The sequence below is a fragment of the Pteronotus mesoamericanus genome, unplaced genomic scaffold (assembly GCF_021234165.1).
Source record: "Pteronotus mesoamericanus isolate MK-2021 breed Mesoamerican mustached bat unplaced genomic scaffold, CSHL_Meso_final scaffold_85, whole genome shotgun sequence".
NCBI lineage: Eukaryota > Metazoa > Chordata > Mammalia > Chiroptera > Mormoopidae > Pteronotus > Pteronotus mesoamericanus.
In genome coordinates, this window is record NW_026555329.1 from 22,975,917 (window position 1) to 22,994,555 (window position 18,639).

Genomic DNA, 18,639 nt, shown 5'->3' on the forward strand with positions numbered 1-18,639 from the left:
TGTACAATGTGCATTTGTGGCTTTGCTTCCTAGGACCAACTTGCCTTTCTTGTGACAACAGTACCCTTATTTTTATTTAGGCTTCATCCTTTTGTCACTTTTGGTCTTATCAACTGCCTTCAGTAATTCACTGTGGAATGGGCATATGGCCAGCTCTGAATGCTCAGGGCCAACTGGGACTCAGTTCAAAGAATTTTCTTTGTGATTTCAGAAGAGCAATTCTTTTCTTCTTCTTGATCTGAGGTTATGATGTTGTGAACCTAGACTTCTTAGGTCTCACCACATGCAGCTTGTGAATAAACCGAACACAATGAAGACAGCACAGAGAGAAGAAGAGGGCCTGAGTCCCCATATTTGCTGAGCCTTGAGCACAGCTGCACATGAAACTGGTTTGATCCTTGACTTTGTAGTTAACATTCACCCATAAATTTCCTATAATTGCTTAAATCAGTTGTGTTGGGTGTTCAGTCACTTGCAAACAAAAATATTCTGATTTACCCTTTTCTGGAAAATATGTAGCACCTTAAGATAATTTCTTTTGTAACACTTAGTATACTCGCAGTTAATTGCCTAGTTACTATTTGTCCATCTCTCCTAATGTAACACAAATTCCATGAAAGTAGAGACCATGTTTGCGCTGTTTTCAATTGCCCTTCTATGGCCTAGCACAGAACTTGACACAGAACAGTCAATAATTACTTGATGAATAAATGAATAAGTAACTTAAAAGCTTACTTCATGTTATTGCTAATGCTTACTGTAGTAACTAGAATACAATAAGTATTCAAAAATGCATTTATCCAATAAACAAATGAAATATTTCTTTTAAATTTCTAATTTTACTTTATACATATTCCAAGTCATAATTTAATTTTGTTAACAAGCGACTCTAAATGCCTTCCACATAGAAAAAAATGACTTGTTATTGTGCAGATAATTTATACCACAGCACGAACAAGATGTCCTAAATTAAAAGATAGCCATTACGTGCATTAAAATCCTAATGGAACACAAATTCAAATAAAAATCTTAGTTACGTCCTAAGGTCAAAAATGTTACTTATGTCACAAGATTAGAAAACATTCTTAGCTAAATGCAAATACTTACAGCAAACATTCCAAGTTACTAAGCTGTTGTATGATTTCTTCTTTGGGCGATTTTTCCAGTAAGTTCCAAAGTATTTCTGATGAACGAAATAGGAGCTGTCCGGAGGGATCTGGGTCATTGAGGTGAATACAGATGCCACTGGCTGCTTGGGCTTTCATCATTAAAGTACAATTGACTTCTGATAATAAATTTAAAAATTATTTTTGTTGCAGTTAAGGCATTATTAGATAGAAACAAAATAGGTTTAGAATAAAGTATTGAAATTTAATAATATGCAAACCAGAAGTTGAGAGATGCTGCAGAACTTTAAGTACCCAAAGTTTCTCAACAAGTTGATTTTCAAGCAAGGCCAATGACTGAACCATCATTTTTGCCAGTCCTCCGACTTCTGCCATTTGAATTTTATATGTTGAGCTAGCTTGCTGGTAACCTAACAACAATTAGTTAATAAATATGTACAGTTATTTCACACAGTAGTGATTTACAATAAGACAAAGGAATGAGTAACTGATCATTAAACAACAGCAACAACAACAAAACTTCTAAAAAGTATATGGCATTTTAAAAAGGTTTAGCACAGGGACAGGCAAATTTTTTCTAGAAAGGGCCAGGTATTAAGTATTTTAGGCCTTGTAGGTCATAAGGTTTCTCTCACAAATACTCAACTCTGCTCCCATAGCATGAAAACAGGCATAAACAATATAAAAATAAATGGGCACGGCTGTGTTCCAATAAAACTATTTACAGGGGGCCAATTTTGGCCTGTGGTCCATAGTTTCCTGCTCCCTGGTGCAATATTTAATATAGGACCACAAATTTGGGGGCCCATCTTAAATTCTAAAAGAGAAAACTGTTTCTTATTTGTCAGTAGATAGGCCTGTCCATAAAGAAAAATGTCATGATTACAAACACTGAATGTTTTCAATATTCAAGTCAATGCTTTCAAGGGATGGCAATTATGTGATATTGGCAATGAAATAAGAGATAAAAATATAATGCTGTTGTGGTAAGTGCTAGTAAATATAATGGTATTTTAGGGAAGTTTGATTCTTGGTGACATGTCCCATAAGAACTTCCTTCTGCTGAGGGAAAGGGGGAGACGGAGAAAGGTATGGGGAAGTAAATGGTGATGGAAGGGGACTTGACTTGGGGTAACGAACACACAATACAGTGTAGAGACGATGTATTGTAGAATTGTGCACCTGAAATCTGTATAATTTGTTAACCAGTGTTACCCCAATAAATTAAAAAAAAGGAACTACAAATTGGTAGTTACGAAATAGCCATGGGGGTGTAAGTACATCATAGGGAATATAGTCAATGATATTGCAATACCTATGTATGAGCAGATGCCAGATGAGTACTAGACTTATTGGGGGGATCACTTTGTAAATTACATAAATGTCTAACTATTATGTTATAAACCTGAAAGTAATTTAATACTGAATGTCAACTGTAATTGAAAAAATAAAATAAAAAAATTAAAAAAATTTTTTCTTCTGCGTTAGCTTTTATGAGAAATACTACCCCTCCTTTAGACATAGTTGCACAGGTGCCTGTCCAACTACACATAACAAGATTGAATGAGTATCACAGGATGTTTGCTCACTTGACATGGAGCTATTTTCTCTCTTAGTGACATCACTCTTCTGCCTCCCTGACTGCCAGACTTTTGAAACCAACTAGATTTTTCACCAAGGTTCTGTCAGCTTGTCTTATCTTTCTGAATTTGAGGTCTGACCCTGGACAAGGCCCTGTCCCTTCCTGTGATAGGTTTGGAATTTAAGAAAAAAATTAGGCATTTAAGAAGTACAAAGAGGAAAACAAAAATTGTCTGTAATACCACCATCCAGAGATAACAATATTAACATTTTGGTATATTTCCTGCTCACATTAATGCATGCATATTACTTTAACAGTATACTACATATATGCAGAATTCTATATTCTACTGCAACTACTAAACATTTTATTGTAACCTTTTTCCCGTTCTGCAACATATTGTTCCCAAACATGATTTTTATTTGCATAATAGTCTATGATAGGTACAGACCAAAATGTATAGTTTATATTTACTATATCTGTTGAGTTTACAATTCTATAAAAAAATATAATAAGATTAAGGCTCATGGGCTTAATTCCTATCTCCAGGGCTGTATCTCTTACAGTTGCTCTATTGAGGACTTTTCAGCTGTGGTCCCAGATATCCAGCCATGACCATCATTTACGATCAGCTGTGTGACTGCGAGAGCATCGCTTGAGGCTCCTGATTTTCAGAGCCTGCCCAAATTAAGGTCAGGCTCACTTCTCAGTGCCTTTACTCCGCTGTCGTCTCTCATATATCATTTCTCTCCCTTTCATTCTTAAAGAAGGGTATCTGTATCTTACCAAGGTTAACCCTAAGCTTTTGTTCTTAATTCCATCCTTTCATGCTTTCTCTGGGCATTTCACCCGCCCATTTCCCACTTACTAGCTTTGTGTCCCTCTGCCTACAAACTTCAATTTAAAACAAATTAAAAACAATAGCATAAACTAAATATTTTTCTTTGGTCTTGCTACTAGTTAAGCTGTTCTCCATCTTGTTTCTTTTCCTTCACCGTTTGATCTTAAAATACAGGGTCCGGCAGAAGTAATACCTGCTTGAGTGTGGTTGGTAGGGTGCCATAATTTAGTTTTAATTTGAATATGTCACCTAAAATGTAATATGGTGTGCTGGAGTGTGATATTGTTATGTTACAGAATTACATGTCTATGATTCTGTAATAAAAAAGGGGCGTTATTTGTGCCACACCCGGTATGGGTCTGCGTTCACTGCTTCTACTCCCTCACTCTCATTGCCTCCACTTCACAGTGCTCTCATTCTTTAACCCTACATGTGCCCTCACCACTTTATGACAATAATGTGACAAAAATTAACCACAACTTCCCAGATATCACATTAACCTGGCTTTTTCATTCCTCAATTATAGAAGCCTCTGCAGTATTTGCCACTGAGACCCCTTCTTCCGTCATGAAACACTTCATTCGTTGGCACAGGAGACGTGGCCGTCTTTAGCGCTTTCTTCCTCCTCTTTAAACCTCCTCTCATGGCCAACTTCTTTGGGTCATATTTTTTCCAAATCTCAGGATGGGCACTCCATGATGTTATTCTTGCTCCTGTGCTCTTTCCTAGAGAACTCAACTGTACCGATGGCTTCTATTTTCATCTCTATCTAGATGAATTTCAAACCTGTATCTCTGCTCTCTGTCTACTATATATGTCTACTACCTAGCAAATACCCCATTTGTCTAGCTTATCAATAGTTCAAATTTGGCATTTAATAATTTCTTCTTCATTTCTTACTTCAGATGACTTCCCATTTTTCCCCAGTCATGTAAGTAATCTTTCTTTTCTACCACAGTTTTATTTCCACGTATCTTAAAAAACACATAACTTAAAGAATATAATTTATATATTCTTTCCCTTCCTAGGTTGATTATAAATTACAGAAACTATGAAGGTAGGAAGTATGCTCTACAGTGCAAGTGCCCTTTGCCTTAATATCACCCACATCAGTGTAATTCACTTTGTCATCATATATTAAGATCCCTTAGCTGTAACATTCAGAATTGTTTTCCCAAACATGATGGAGAATGTTATTATTAACATTTTAACATCTAATTGGGTGGGACTGATACTATAAATAATTATGTTTGAAAATAATAAGTAATATTACCAACACTATTACATTAACTAATAGTAATAAGTACAATTAAACTAATTTGGGTATGACTTCAAAAATTATATCTTAAATATTTAGCACCAGAATAAAAATATCATGCAAATCAAACATTAAAAAAAATATATAATTATTTGTTTAGAATGACCAAAGAGCTCAAGATGACAAAAAAAATCTTTGTTTTTGATGTGTTGCATTTATGATCCCACTCTCCTTCCAAGTTCAAAGAGAAATGGGACAGAATATTCTGTTTTATAAAAACATAAGTTCTCATTGAAAGGACATTGAAAACTTTACCTGTAATATGCTTCTTTGGTGGTTCTGCATGATAAAAGTCAACAATACACTTACAAATTTGTATCCTCAATTCCGAACTTGGTACTTTCATTAAGTCACCTGACAGAAAGATAAAAGAATACTATTTAATAACACTGTCATACATTTATTTTCAAATTTAAGCATAAAGTGTTAGTAACATGATCATTAAAAATATCCTCATCAGAAAATCAATGCAGCATTATTTACAATAGCCAAAATTTGGAAGCAGCCCAAGTGCCCATCAGTAGATGAGTGGAAAAAAAACATGGTGATACCTTTACACAATGGAATATCACTCTGCTGTAAAGAAGAAGGAAATCTTACCTTTTATGACAGCATGGATGGACCTGGAGAGTCTTATGCTAAGTGAAATAAGCCAGTCAGAGAAAGTCAAGTATCATATGATTTCACTTATATGTAGAATCTAATAAACAAGATAAACTATCAAACAAAATAGAAACAGACTCACAGATACAGAGAACAGACTGACATCTGTCAAAGGGGACGGGGGTGCTGTGAACCAGGCAGAAAGGTGAAGGGATTAAGCAAGGGAAAAAACTCGGACACAGACAACAGTATGGTGATTATCAGAGGGAAAGGAAGGGTGGGGAAAGCAGAAGATTGTAAAAGGAAGATAAATGCTGACGGAAGGAGATTTGACTTGGGGTGGTGAACACACAATATGATATACAGATGATGTATCATAGAACTGTACACCTGAAACCTATGTAATTTTATTAAGCAATAGCATCCCAATAAAACCAATAAAAATTAAAAAAATAAAAAATAAAAGAAATTTCAAAAAGGTAGTATAAAATTTACACACACATACAAGTGCACACAAAATATCCTGGATCTAACCTTATAAAATTTGGCCCCTCAATCAACTCAGCCTCTCCTTCCCAGGAAGAAAAGAATGGTGACTAACAACGTACTTGTATATGGAAAATATATTCCATGCAAATGGACATGAAAAGAAAGCTGGACCGGCAATACTTATATCAGACAAAAAAGACTTCAAAACAAAGGCCATAACTAGCGACAAAGAAAGTCACTACATAATACTGAAGGAAGTAGTCCAAGAAGAGTGTATAACTCTTGTAAACATATATGCACCCGATAAAGGACCACCTAAATATATAAAGAAGGTCTTAGAGGACCTTAAGAAAGAAATGCACAACAATACAGCCATTGTAGGGGATTTTAATACCCCACTGTCAACAATGGAAAGATTTTCCAAACAAAAAATCAACAAGAATATTGCGGCATTGAATGACACTCTAGATCAATGGACTTATTTGATATATACAGAACATTTCACTCGAAGCAAAATATACATTCTTCTGGAATGTACATGGATCATTTTCAAAGGAAGACCGCATGGTAGGACACAAAACAAGCCTTAACAGATTCAAGAAAACTGAGATGATATTAAGCATCTTTGTGGATCACAACAGCTTGAAACTAGAAACCACCACAAGGAAAAAACTCAAAAACTTTCACATAAATGGATGCTGAATAACATGTTATAAAGTAATGAATGGGTTAACAATGAGATCAAGGAAGAAAACAAAAACTATCTGGAAACAAATTAAAATGAACACACACCAACCCAAAACCTATGGGACACAGTGAAGACAGTCCTGAGAGGGAAGTTCATAGCAATATGCCTACCAAAACAAAATAGAAAAATCTCTAATAAACAAACTAAACCTATGTCTAAAAGAACTAGAGGAACAACAACAAATAAACCCAGAGTGAGCAGAAGGAAATAAATAATCAAGGTCAGAGCAGAGTAAAATGATATAGAGGCTAAAAAAAACACTTGAAAGGATCAATGAATCCAGGAGCTGGTTCTTTGAAAAGATAAACAAAATTGACACATCATTCACCAGAGTCATCAAGATAAAAAGAGAGAGGACCTAGATAAAATCAGAAATGAAAGAGAGGTAACAACTGATACCACTGAAATGCAAAGGATTGTAAAAAGTTACTTTGAACAACTATATGCTAGGAAATTGGACTATGTGGGTGAAGTGGATAAATTTCTAGAAACATATTATCTTCCAAAACTGAATCAGGAAGAACCAGAAAAGCTGAATAGACTGATAACAACTAGCAAAATTGAAGAAGTAATAAAAAAACTCCCAGCACACAAAAGCCCTGGACCAGATGGATTCCACAGGTGAATTTTACCAATCATTCAAAGAAGAACTAACACCTATTCTTCTCAAACTATTCCAAAAATTCAAGAAGACGGAAGACTTCCAAACTCTTTACAAGGCCAGAATCAACCTAATCCCAAAACCAGGTAAAAGCACAACAAGGAAAAATTATAGGTCAGTATCTCTCATGAACTTAGATGCTAAAATCCTCAACAAAATAATAGCAAACTGGATCCAGCAATACATTAGAAAGACCATATACCATGATCAAGTGAGATTTACTCCAGGGATGTAAGAGTGGTACAATATTCACAAATCAATAAATGTGATATATCACAAAAACATAATGAAAAAATCACATGATCACATCAATAGATGTTGAAAAAGCATTTTATACATTTCAGCACCCATTTATGATAAAATACCTCAGCAACGTGGGAAGAGAGGGAGCATACCTTAACACAGTAAAGGCCATATATGAAAAACCTACAGGCAGCATCATACTCAACAGGCAAAAACTAAAAGTGTTTCTTTTAAGGTCAGGAACAAGACAAGGTTGTCTGCTTTCACCACTAGTATTCAACATAGTACTGGAATCCTAGTTACTGTAATCAAACAAGAAGAACTAAAAGGCATCCAAATTGGAAAGAAGGAAGTAAAACTGTCATTGTCTGCAGATGACATGATAGTGTACATAGAAAACCCTATAGGCTCCTCCAAAAAAACTACTTGGCCTAATAAGAGAATTTTGCAAAGCAGTGGAACACAAAGTCAATATTTGGAAATCAATGGCATTTTTGTACACCAAAATGAACTATCAGAAAGAGAAACTAAGAAAAAAAATCCCATTTACTATAGCAGCAGCAGCAACAACAAAAGTACCTAGGAACAATTTAACCAAGGAGGTAAAAGACCTGTACTCAGAACATTACAGTATACTGAGGAAAGAAATTAAAGAAGACACAAATAAATGGAAGCATATACCACATTCATGGGCTAGAAGAATTAACATCATTAAAATGTCTATACTACCCAAAGTAATCTACAGATTCAATGCAATTCCTATTAAAATACCAATGGCATATTATACAGATCTAGAACAAATATTTCAAAAACTTACATGGAACCAAAAAAACCCACACCAAGTAGCCTCAGCAGTCCTGAGAAAGAAGAACCAAGTTGGAGGGAATCACAATACCTGCTATCAAACTATACTATAAGGCCACTGTAATAAAACAGTATGGTATTGGCATAAGAGTAGACACATAGCTCAATGGAACAGAATAGACAGCCCAGAAATAAAATCATGTCTCTATGGCCAATTAAATTTGACAAAGGGGGCACAAACATACAATGGAGTAAAGGCAGTTTCCTCAATAAGTGGTGTTTGGAGAACTGCGCTGGTACATGCCAAAAAAAAGAAAAGAAAGAAATAAAGAAAGAAGAAAGGAAGGAAGGAAGGAAGGAAAGAGAGAAAGAGAGAAAGAGAGAAAGAGAGAAAGAGAGAAAGAGAGAAAGAAAGAAAGAAAGAAAGAAAGAAAGAAAGAAAGAAAGAAAGAAAGAAAGAAAGAAAGAAACTAGATCACCAATTTGTACCATACATTAGAATAAACTCAAAATGGATAAAAGACTTAAATATAAGTCAGGATACCATAAAAATCCTAGTGAAAAACACAGTCAGTAAAATTTCAGATATCTCATGCAGCAATATTTTTACAAATAAATCTCCTAGGGCAAGGGAAATAAAGGAAAAAACCCCCACAACAAATGGAACTACATCAAATTAAAAACCATCTGCATGGCTGGGGGTAAGGGGGTATAAGGGAAGTAAATGGTAATGGAAAAAAATACAATAAAGATTATATAAAAAAGAATAAATTAAATCAGGAAAAAGAAAGAAACTATCACCAAAATGAAAAGGGTACTGCCTGTATGGGAAAACATATTTGTCAATGATACATTGGACAAGTGTTTAATTTCCAGAATATATAAAGAAATTATACTACTTAACACCAGGAAGACAAACAAGTCAATTGAAAAATGGGCAAAGGACCTAAACAGACACTTCTCCAAGGAGGACATACAGATGGGCTATAGACAAATGAAAAGACACTCAACATCACTAGCCATCAGAAAGATGCAAATTAAAACCACAGTGAGGTATCATCTCACACCTGCCAAAAAATGGCTATCATTAATAAATCAACAAACAGGGGCTGGTGAGGATGTGGAGAAAAGAGAACCCTAGTGCACTGTTGGTGGGAATGCAGACTGGTGCAGCCACTATGGAAAGCAGTGTGGCATTTCCTCAAAAAACTAAAAATGGAACTGCCTTCTGACCCAGTGATTCCACTGCTGGGAATATGCCCTAAGGATCCCTAATCACCGATTCAAAAGAACTTATGAACCCCTATGTTCATAGCAGCACCATTTACAATAGCCAAGTGTGGGAAACAGCCTAAGTGTCCATCAGTAGGTGAGTGGATCAAAAAATTGTGGTACATTCACACAATGGAATACTACGCAGCAGAAAAAAGAAGGAATTCCTGCTTTTTGTGACAGCATGGACGGAACTGGAGACTGTTACACTAAGTGAAATGAGTCAGTTGGCCAAAGACAAATATCATATGATCTCACTTATAAGAGGAATCTGTGCAGAAAATAAACTAATTGGTAAAATAGAACCAGAAGCATGTAATCATGGAATAGACTGACAGCTGTAAGAGGGGAGAGGGAGAGACAGACCGATTGAAAGAAGGTGAAGGGATCAGTTGAACATACATGAAGGACCCATGGACGGGGGCAATGGCGTGGGGTGCTCTGGGTGGAGCGGGGGAAGGGATAAAAAATGGGACATTGGTAATAGCATAAACAGTAAGTCATCAAAAATAAAAAAAAAGAAAAGAGGAAAAGACAGCTTCAAGATTATTTTCTGAATTTTATTTTTTGGGACCCTTCCTTTGAAATTGAAAAATAATGTATTTAAAAAATGTAGACAAAAGGAAGCACTAAACTTTTCCAACTAAATTAACCAAATGTTCAAGTTTATGGGAAATTCTAAGGTTTCTCATCTGCTTCTCTACCCTTTTAGTGCCTGTAAATTTAGACAATTTCTCAGTTTCTTGTTTTATAATCTCATGGCAGAGTACAAACTTCTTCACATGTTTCTGGAATCAGAGATATCTATCATTTTATAGGAAAAAATAATATAATTTACTAGTATATAATATAAATTGGAAGTTATTAGTAAAAATAAATAGCCTTTGTTCAACAGCTTATAGTACCTGTAGTTATTTTAGTTTAAACTCATGTTTCTAGCAATGAAAAAATTAGGGACAGCACGGCAGTACTTGCAGTCAGCAATCAGTGAGGAGAGCTCATTTTAAACCAAAAATTTACTGTCCTCAAGTGAGACAGTAATGTGTTCTATAGGCAGGTGGTTATTCAGCAAAGAGTGGATCTACATAGTAAGAAATGGGCCATGTGTTTGTTATACAGATGTCTGCCAACAGTGTTGGAAGCAACAGTTTAAAATAATAAGAGGAACAGAGGCATTTAAAAATGTTATCAACCAAACTTATACTTTTGATCTGTTATACCATGTCTTCTTTCTGTTAGCTTCCCATTGTAAATTTCTACTGATGACAGAGATTCACACAATTTAAGTTTCCCATTAGCTTTCAGCCTACTTGCTCCTTAAGGTCATTTTATCTAATTCCCCATGTTTATTCTAATTTCCCTGATACCTTCACCTACTCTAGGCCAAATATTTTTTCCTGTTATCTACAGTTAAAGTCTATGAAATGTATTTAGATATAAAAAGGCTGATATCTTTGTTAAAAATTAAAAATGCTTTTGGTCCTGGTTGGTGTGGCTCAGCAGGTTGGAGCATCTTCCTGTAACTGAAAGGGTGCAGGTTCAATTCCCAGTCAGGGAAGATGCCTAGGTTGTGGGTTCCATCCCTGGTTGGGCACAGGGGAGGCAACCAATTGATGCTTTTCTCTCATATTGACGTTTCTCTCTCTCCTTTCCTGTTTATTAAAACAATGGGAAAAAAATTTCCTTGGGTGAGGATAAAAAAATTTAAAATGATTTTTACTTATTCTGGTTGAGTCTCTAACATCTTTCAGTATGGAATATAATACTGGGAACATAACAATTCGGCAAATAGTTATTTTTTATTTGTTGTACCAATTCTGTATCTTAGTTCTCTTATATAAACAAAGACCAAAATTATTAAGTAAAATATAACGTAGGATTTGTTTTGGGAACATGCTGTCATGTATTTAAGGGCTGATACAAAGAGCTAGTGTTTGATCTAATTTCCTGGAAAATTGTTTTCTCTCTCTAGAAAATCAAGCAATAATAACCAAAATACAAAAACATGCTGTTTTATGATATTTTTTCATACTTTGAATACAAAACACAGGCACCTTCATCTTTATGTTATATTATGCTCAAGTTCTTAATGTTCCACCATTTTATGATTTTATTTAAAATTTTAGGTTATTTATTGAACAATTTGGCTTTCAATGACTCTAGCAATTATTAGAGTTCAAAGTTGAAAATATTTTGTGATTACTGAGAGAGACTCATACCTCTAATTTACAAAAAAAGGTAACAAATATTTTATGAACTAAATAACATGATAAAAAATAACTGTACAGAAGTATCTGCCAGTCCTTATATTAAGGAACATAGAATCTTGTTGGTATCATAAAATACCGGAGGGGATACAATACAAAAATTATCATCAAGCACACTATGATTAATTCCCAATCAGAAAACATGACACTAGATCTTAGTAAAACTTAGTGAAAGAGACATTTTTTTCTTGTTAATCAGGCCTGTTATATGTTACAATACCCCACTGTTAAGAAAATCTTAACTTACCCAGAAGCGCAATTGAATTAGCAGTATCTTCAGCATATGTTGTTTCATCGGATACTTTCTTTTTCAAAAATGGCAAACTGCAATAAGAATAAAGAATGTATGAGTTGTATTTCATAAAGTCCTTAATCAAAGCATCATTTGCAAAGTATGGAAAAATTTATTTTCTAAATAAAACGAGAATCATGTTCTATTCTTTAGCCCTGGGGAATTGACAGCTATCAAAAACATTTTTGAGTTTCTAAGTAGCTGACCAAAAATATAAAATAAAATAGGCTTATAAAAATGAAGAGAGATGGCTATAAGGCAAGGGTTAAGAAAGCCATCTTGCAACACTGTATAAATAAAGAGCTTAAAAATCCTCTTTCTTTCTGAAGGCAAAATAATAAGGGATTATAGGTATACTTCTATCAAAATTAGGAAGACATTGGATAATCTGATAAAATCACAGATCTAGGCTTATCTATAACTCAAAAGCTGTTCAAGGGATTCTTCTGAAATTTTTGATACTCTAGTTAATAGATCAATGGTCTATTTGTTCTTAAAGGGAAGTGACTTTTTCCTTATTATCTGGATTAGGAACTAGTAACTGTCCACAAAATACAGATATACTTTTTGAGACACTAAGAAATTAAAGTTAACAAATACTTATTATACTAGAATCACATTTCACAGTTAGTACAACCAAAGTTATTTTAAAATAAATTTACAAATCATAAAAGATAAGGTAGTTGAACCTAGGCCATTAGACTAAATGTCAAAGGAAAGATAAAAGTTGTTAAATACAATATATACAGTAAACTATTTTGGCATTTCATGAGTTTAAAATTTGAAGCTTCTATATTAGTTATTTAAGATATAGCCTATATATAGGGCTTTTAATTAATGTTTTTCAAGAAAAATTAACCAAGTGATTGAAAAATAGCATTTAGAACTAACACATGTAGAGAGTTTATATTTATTAATTTTTATATATATTCCATTTGGAAAAAGTCCAGCCATTGTTAATGTAATGAAAATGGTTTGCATGACATTGATGTAAACTGACAGCCAAGGAGAGTGGACTGGAATGCATATGCTTGAACAATGATGACTTCACTGTACTAGTCAGTGTGGGTGGTAGACACAGTTGAGTGAGCATGTGCACTGTATGGTCATAGCATTCAAAATGACTGAGTGAGTAGAGCAACAAATCTGCATTAAATTTTGCATTAAGCTTGAACATTCCTATGCACAAACTATTCAGATGATTTAGAAGGCCACAGCAAAGGGCTGCTGGTGATTGGCAGCTTCATCAAGAAAACACGCTTGCTCATGCATCGTGTGTTTCATGCAGAGCTTTTGGTGAAACATCAAATCACCCAGCTGACTCAGCCTCACTACTGCCCAGATTTGATGCCCTGTGACTTCTCTCCTTTCCCAACTAAGATCACCTTTGAAAGGGAAAAGATTTTGGATCATCAATGAGATTCAGGAAAATATGACTGGGCAGCTTATGTTGACTGGGAGAAGTGTGTGAGGTCACAAGGTGCCTACTTTGAAGTGGACTGACGCATAATTGTCCTATGTATGATGTTTCTTGTATCTTATATCTTCTTCAATAAAGGTCTCTATTTTTTTATATTACATGGCTGTATACCTTCTGCACAGACTATAAGCCATTTGGAACTAAAAGATATTTCAAGAGCAAGCTATGAAAATTAAATGCCACAGAGGTTTGTTCCAAGTGTTTGTTAGAATTCTTCACTTGAAACAAATAACTTATTACTCATTATCTAGCTCACTGTTAAAACTCTAAAAACTACTTTTACTTGTCCTCAAACTTTTTCCTTTGCCACCAAAGGGAAAAATCTAAAAGATAAGGCATTAGAAGAGTTTTTCCCCAAAATTGTTATGAAGAAAAATTAGCATTATGCTTCTGATGCAGTGAAAAAAGCATACTACTGATAGGCCAAAACAAGAAGGATTTGCTTATTTTTTATTTTCAATGTTTTTATCTCCTAAAAATGTCTTCAAGAGGGAATCAAGTGAAGGTGAGGTGTGGAGAAATCCAGGAAAAAAGCAGAAATGAGGGAAGTAAAAAAAAAAATGAAATAATATGAATAATTATGAAATATGAGGGAAAGAGTGTAAATCAGAAGACTTGGTGAAATGCTTAGTCACAGCTTTCAGAGAGAACCAGTTCTTGATGGAGCTCTGGAGGAGCACTGATGTTGAAAGTTATACTTAGGAACCTGGTGTTCTTGCATAGCCTCACAATTTAAAAATGTTATATAATCTCACATCAGTATAATAATTCCCAATTTGTACATTAAAGTTTCTTGAAAGCACCAGAGCAATAATTTATGTCTTTATTTTTCATGGTCTCTATTAAAAAATAAGCCATGGTAAAGGCATTTCATAAGCTATTTTTGACTGTTTTGTTCAGATATCAAAAAAATTAAATGTAATTACAAAATTTTAAATATTATTGCTGCTAAATTTGAAAGTGTTAGTTAAAAACCTACTAGATATATGGTTTTACTAATATTATTTGCACATTAAAAGGAACACTATCTAAAAAGCTAAGTTGGTAGAAAGGTTTAGAAGGTTGAATTGTCAGGAAGGTTTATTTCTACTTTAAGAAATTTCCCCTACTATATTATAGTGAAAACTAAAAACAGGTATTTCACTGTGTATCTTGATTACCCACTATGTGGCAGTAAGGAAGCAGAGGTATTTCCAGTTCTCTCAAATGGCTGGAGAAACAATAGTGCAGAGGATAGGGCATATATTAATTTTATAATTCTGACCTCAAATTGACATTAAAAAACATATTTCAAAAATAATTGTTGACATTTTGTTCTTCATTCAAATTTGGCAAATCAAATAAACGTGAATCAGGACAGGACCTAATATATCTTTGGGAGTCAAATTTTCTAAAGAGATAAAAACACGACTGAAACTATTAAGTATTGTCCATAAATTTTCTCAAAAATTTTCTAAAAATATTACAATTTCTTGGTTGCATCTCATATTTACCATTACCATGACAGCAACTTATTATGAAAAAGCATTTTAATATACTTCGAGTTTAGTCTCCTGTGACTAGTGATCTCAGATTACAGTAAAACTGACTACCTTTGAAATACCGACTGCTGGATTCAAGTGGTCAAGTAAACTTTTCTGAGTTCTGCATCAGTTCATCACACCATATGCATAATATCTTTGTAATACAAAATAAAAACACAATAAAATACTGCATGCTAATATAAAATAAAGTTAAAGAAAAACAACTTACCCACATAATTTTATAATATCACATGCAGGTTCTATAAAACAGGGCTGGTTTTCAATTTTTCCTGCACACAGATTCAGAATTTTAAATATCTGGGCTAAATCCCTTAGGGGCTTCAATATTTTTAGTTAAGAAATAAAATTAATAATATCTTTATTAACAAATTCTTTATAGCACTTATGCCAAGAAAGTCTATAGAATTCTTATTTTGTTAAATGTGGTTGATGTAATTTTAATAATACTAATTTTGAAGACTAACAGGGAAAAGTTAGAGCCATATTTTTTAAGGAATATTATTTAATTTTTGTCTCAGTAACCTCTTACTCAAAATATTTTTTTCTCCTTTCACAACATCTTTAGAATTTGATTATCAACTAGCACACCATGGATTCAGTTGGTCAATAACTTACTACTGGTAATGAGTAATACCACACTGAAAAAACTTAACTTAATAGCTCAATTTTATCGTTTATCTCCACCTACTCCCACAAAACATTAACTGCTCTGGAATAAGCAACCCAAACCTACCTTACTTTTTCTGGGTCATTTTATTATTATTACTCAGATGCATTTTATTGTTTTTAAGGTTTAAATTGGCTGAGATTTTATTTTGTTTAAAACTAATATGGAAGCAAAATGTACTGTCTATAGACATTCAGGTAAAAGCACCTTTTATTTTACCTATTTAAAAAACTCAATTGGTACATAAGCAAACTTTGTAGATTTTGCTTTACAGCTAAGTCGTTCCTTGTACTTCTTGGTTGAATCCTATCACTGATACTCTTTCTAGGAGCTTCTTAGGAAAAGATGGGAGAACTGGGTATTTTAGAAATGTAATCCTCTATTAAATTTCTAAGGAAGTGGCTAAGAAATCTTTGCTTTAAGTTTTATGACCTCTAACGTCAGCCTACTAAAAACATTCAGAAACAGAGTCATTTGCCACATATTCTCCAACCTGAAGAGAAAAAAAAAATGATTAAGATAGGAAATCACTTGCTAGTAGACTTTCTTGGCCACGAGTAAATAGTGCTTGATATCCACAAGCCCTCAGGTAATTGGTTGACTCAACAAATTCATATAAAACAAGGCTAAAATAAGGCAAGAAAAGAGTTAAAATTATTAAGGCACATTTCCGTGCCTATGGAACTCTGCCAGTTCTGAAATTGTATGTTACCAGTCTGTGGCAAGGTGACTACAGAAAGTGTGAGTTTCCTGTGGCAATTTTATTGCATTTTACAGTAACATATATATGCAAAGATGAAAACAGCAACAGCCACCCAACGACAAACTGGTTCTTAAGCAGCATGGGTTTGAGACACATGAGTTTCTCCATATTCTGATCATCGTGGTATGTTTTGTAGGGATAATATATTTATATAATGTTTTGCAGATTATCAGGCACTTGGATGTACAAAATCTCTTCTAGTCTTCCTAGTGCTTTCATGAAGTGCTGTTATCCCTATTTGATAAGGGTGGAGAAGTTGAGAAGCTTATTGACAATACAAATACTCAAATAAATTGGTAGAAACAAGACTGACTTGGCTGTCCTAACTATATCCACTGTCTCTTTGAGTTTAGAGAACTGACATTATCTGTAAAGAGTTAACTGTATTGAACTGCTTTCTTCAATTTTGTATTTTTTGATAAAAATAATATAATTTTGTATAAAACACAAAATGTTAAATATTTGCTGTGTAGACAGAATAATGGCCTTTCCCAGAGGTGTCCACAACCTAATCCCTAGGGCTTGTGAATGTTACCTTACATGGCAAAGGGACTTTTCAGTAATTACTGGTAAGTTAAAAATCTTAAAATGGGAAAGTTATCCTAGATTATCCAGGTAGGAACAATGAAAACACAGGGTCCTTATAAGAAAAAGAGAGAGGAGGGGACTATCAGAGAAGAAAATGTGATGACAGAAACAGAGGTGGGAGTGATGAGCTTTCGAAGAAGGGGCCAGGAGCCAAGGGAGGCAGGCCGCCTGTAGAAGCTGTCAGAGGCAAGGAAGTGAACCGTCCTTTAGAGCCTTCCAAAGGGACCAGCCCCTCTAACACCTTAACAGTGAGGCTGATTTTGGATCCTGACCTTCAGAACCATAAGGCAAAAATTATGTTGTTTTAAGACACTCTGTGCTAACTTGTTACAGCAGCAATAGGAAACAAATACTTTGTCTAATAAGAATTCTCCCATTTCCGGTGTAAAGGATACAAATCCATTCTGATAATACTGCACCAGTTTCTTGACAAATTTAAGTTGTTTTTCTTCTAGATCATCCTAAAACAAATGATCTGTTTTAGTTCTTTTGTGCTATTAAAACTGTCAACATTTAAAAAGTTTTCACTAATATAAAAAGAAAGTAGAGGTTAAAATTATCAAATTATAAAATGTTTCCTAAAACAGAGAAGGTAAAAATAAACTACCATTCAAATTAGGTTAGGAAATTGAAAATTAAAACTAGATTAATATAAGAGTGGTAATTATTTCCAGAAATAATATTAACAATATCGGGAGCACGTTGAGCATTTTTCTAGGCCATGCACCATTTAGGCACCATACATACACATCACTCCTCAAAACACCCCTAATAGAAAAGTACTAGTATTATCCCTCTTTTCCAGAATAAGAACCTCAAGCTGAAAACACTGAGTAATTTGTTCAAAATCAAGACAGATAATAAGTGGTGGTGTTAGGAGTCAAATCTGGCAACCTGACCTCACAAATTGTATTTTTAACTTATAAAACATGTCCGGTCATTGAAACCAAACAGCTTCAGCCAATTAAAACAAAACAAAACTCTATACAGTGACATCTTTTCATGACCATATCACTTCTGTCCTTTTAAATTTCTTAAATTGTTTGTAAGAGGCTATGGCATTTTCTATACCTTTTCCCCCCTATCTTTACTAACAACTAATAGGAGATTTATGTAGCTGAGTTTTCTTTTTATAAAAATGTACATATATATACAATTAAAAATAAGTTTCACAACAAACACAGCCAGCAAAAGATAAATTCTCAGAGAGTCATTATTTTTATTGTGTTTTCTTCTTCTTTCTATGTAAAAATGCAGAGACAAAAAGAATGTTAAAACAATGACTAAAATTTTGTGCCTACTAACCACAGGACATTGTTTGGTTTCGATCGGCTCTATCATTGTCAACCC

General features: G+C 34.1%; 1 protein-coding gene across 3 annotated transcripts in view; it reads right to left on the reverse strand.

Moving 5' to 3' along the window:
• Positions 1-18,639, reverse strand: part of CFAP69 (cilia and flagella associated protein 69) — a 65,172-nt gene that overhangs the window by 31,894 nt on the left and 14,639 nt on the right. For 2 of the 3 annotated variants that reach the window (XM_054563831.1, XM_054563829.1), the window contains exons 3-8: positions 17,685-17,750; positions 15,480-15,589; positions 12,203-12,279; positions 5,124-5,222; positions 1,388-1,537; positions 1,108-1,285 (exon numbers count right to left, since the gene is read on the reverse strand). In XM_054563831.1, the coding sequence (XP_054419806.1) occupies positions 1,108-1,285; positions 1,388-1,537; positions 5,124-5,222; positions 12,203-12,279; positions 15,480-15,589; positions 17,685-17,750 (680 nt within the window). The remainder of the gene's footprint in view (positions 1-1,107; positions 1,286-1,387; positions 1,538-5,123; positions 5,223-12,202; positions 12,280-15,479; positions 15,590-17,684; positions 17,751-18,639) is intronic. The other variant, XM_054563830.1, reaches the window with a different exon arrangement.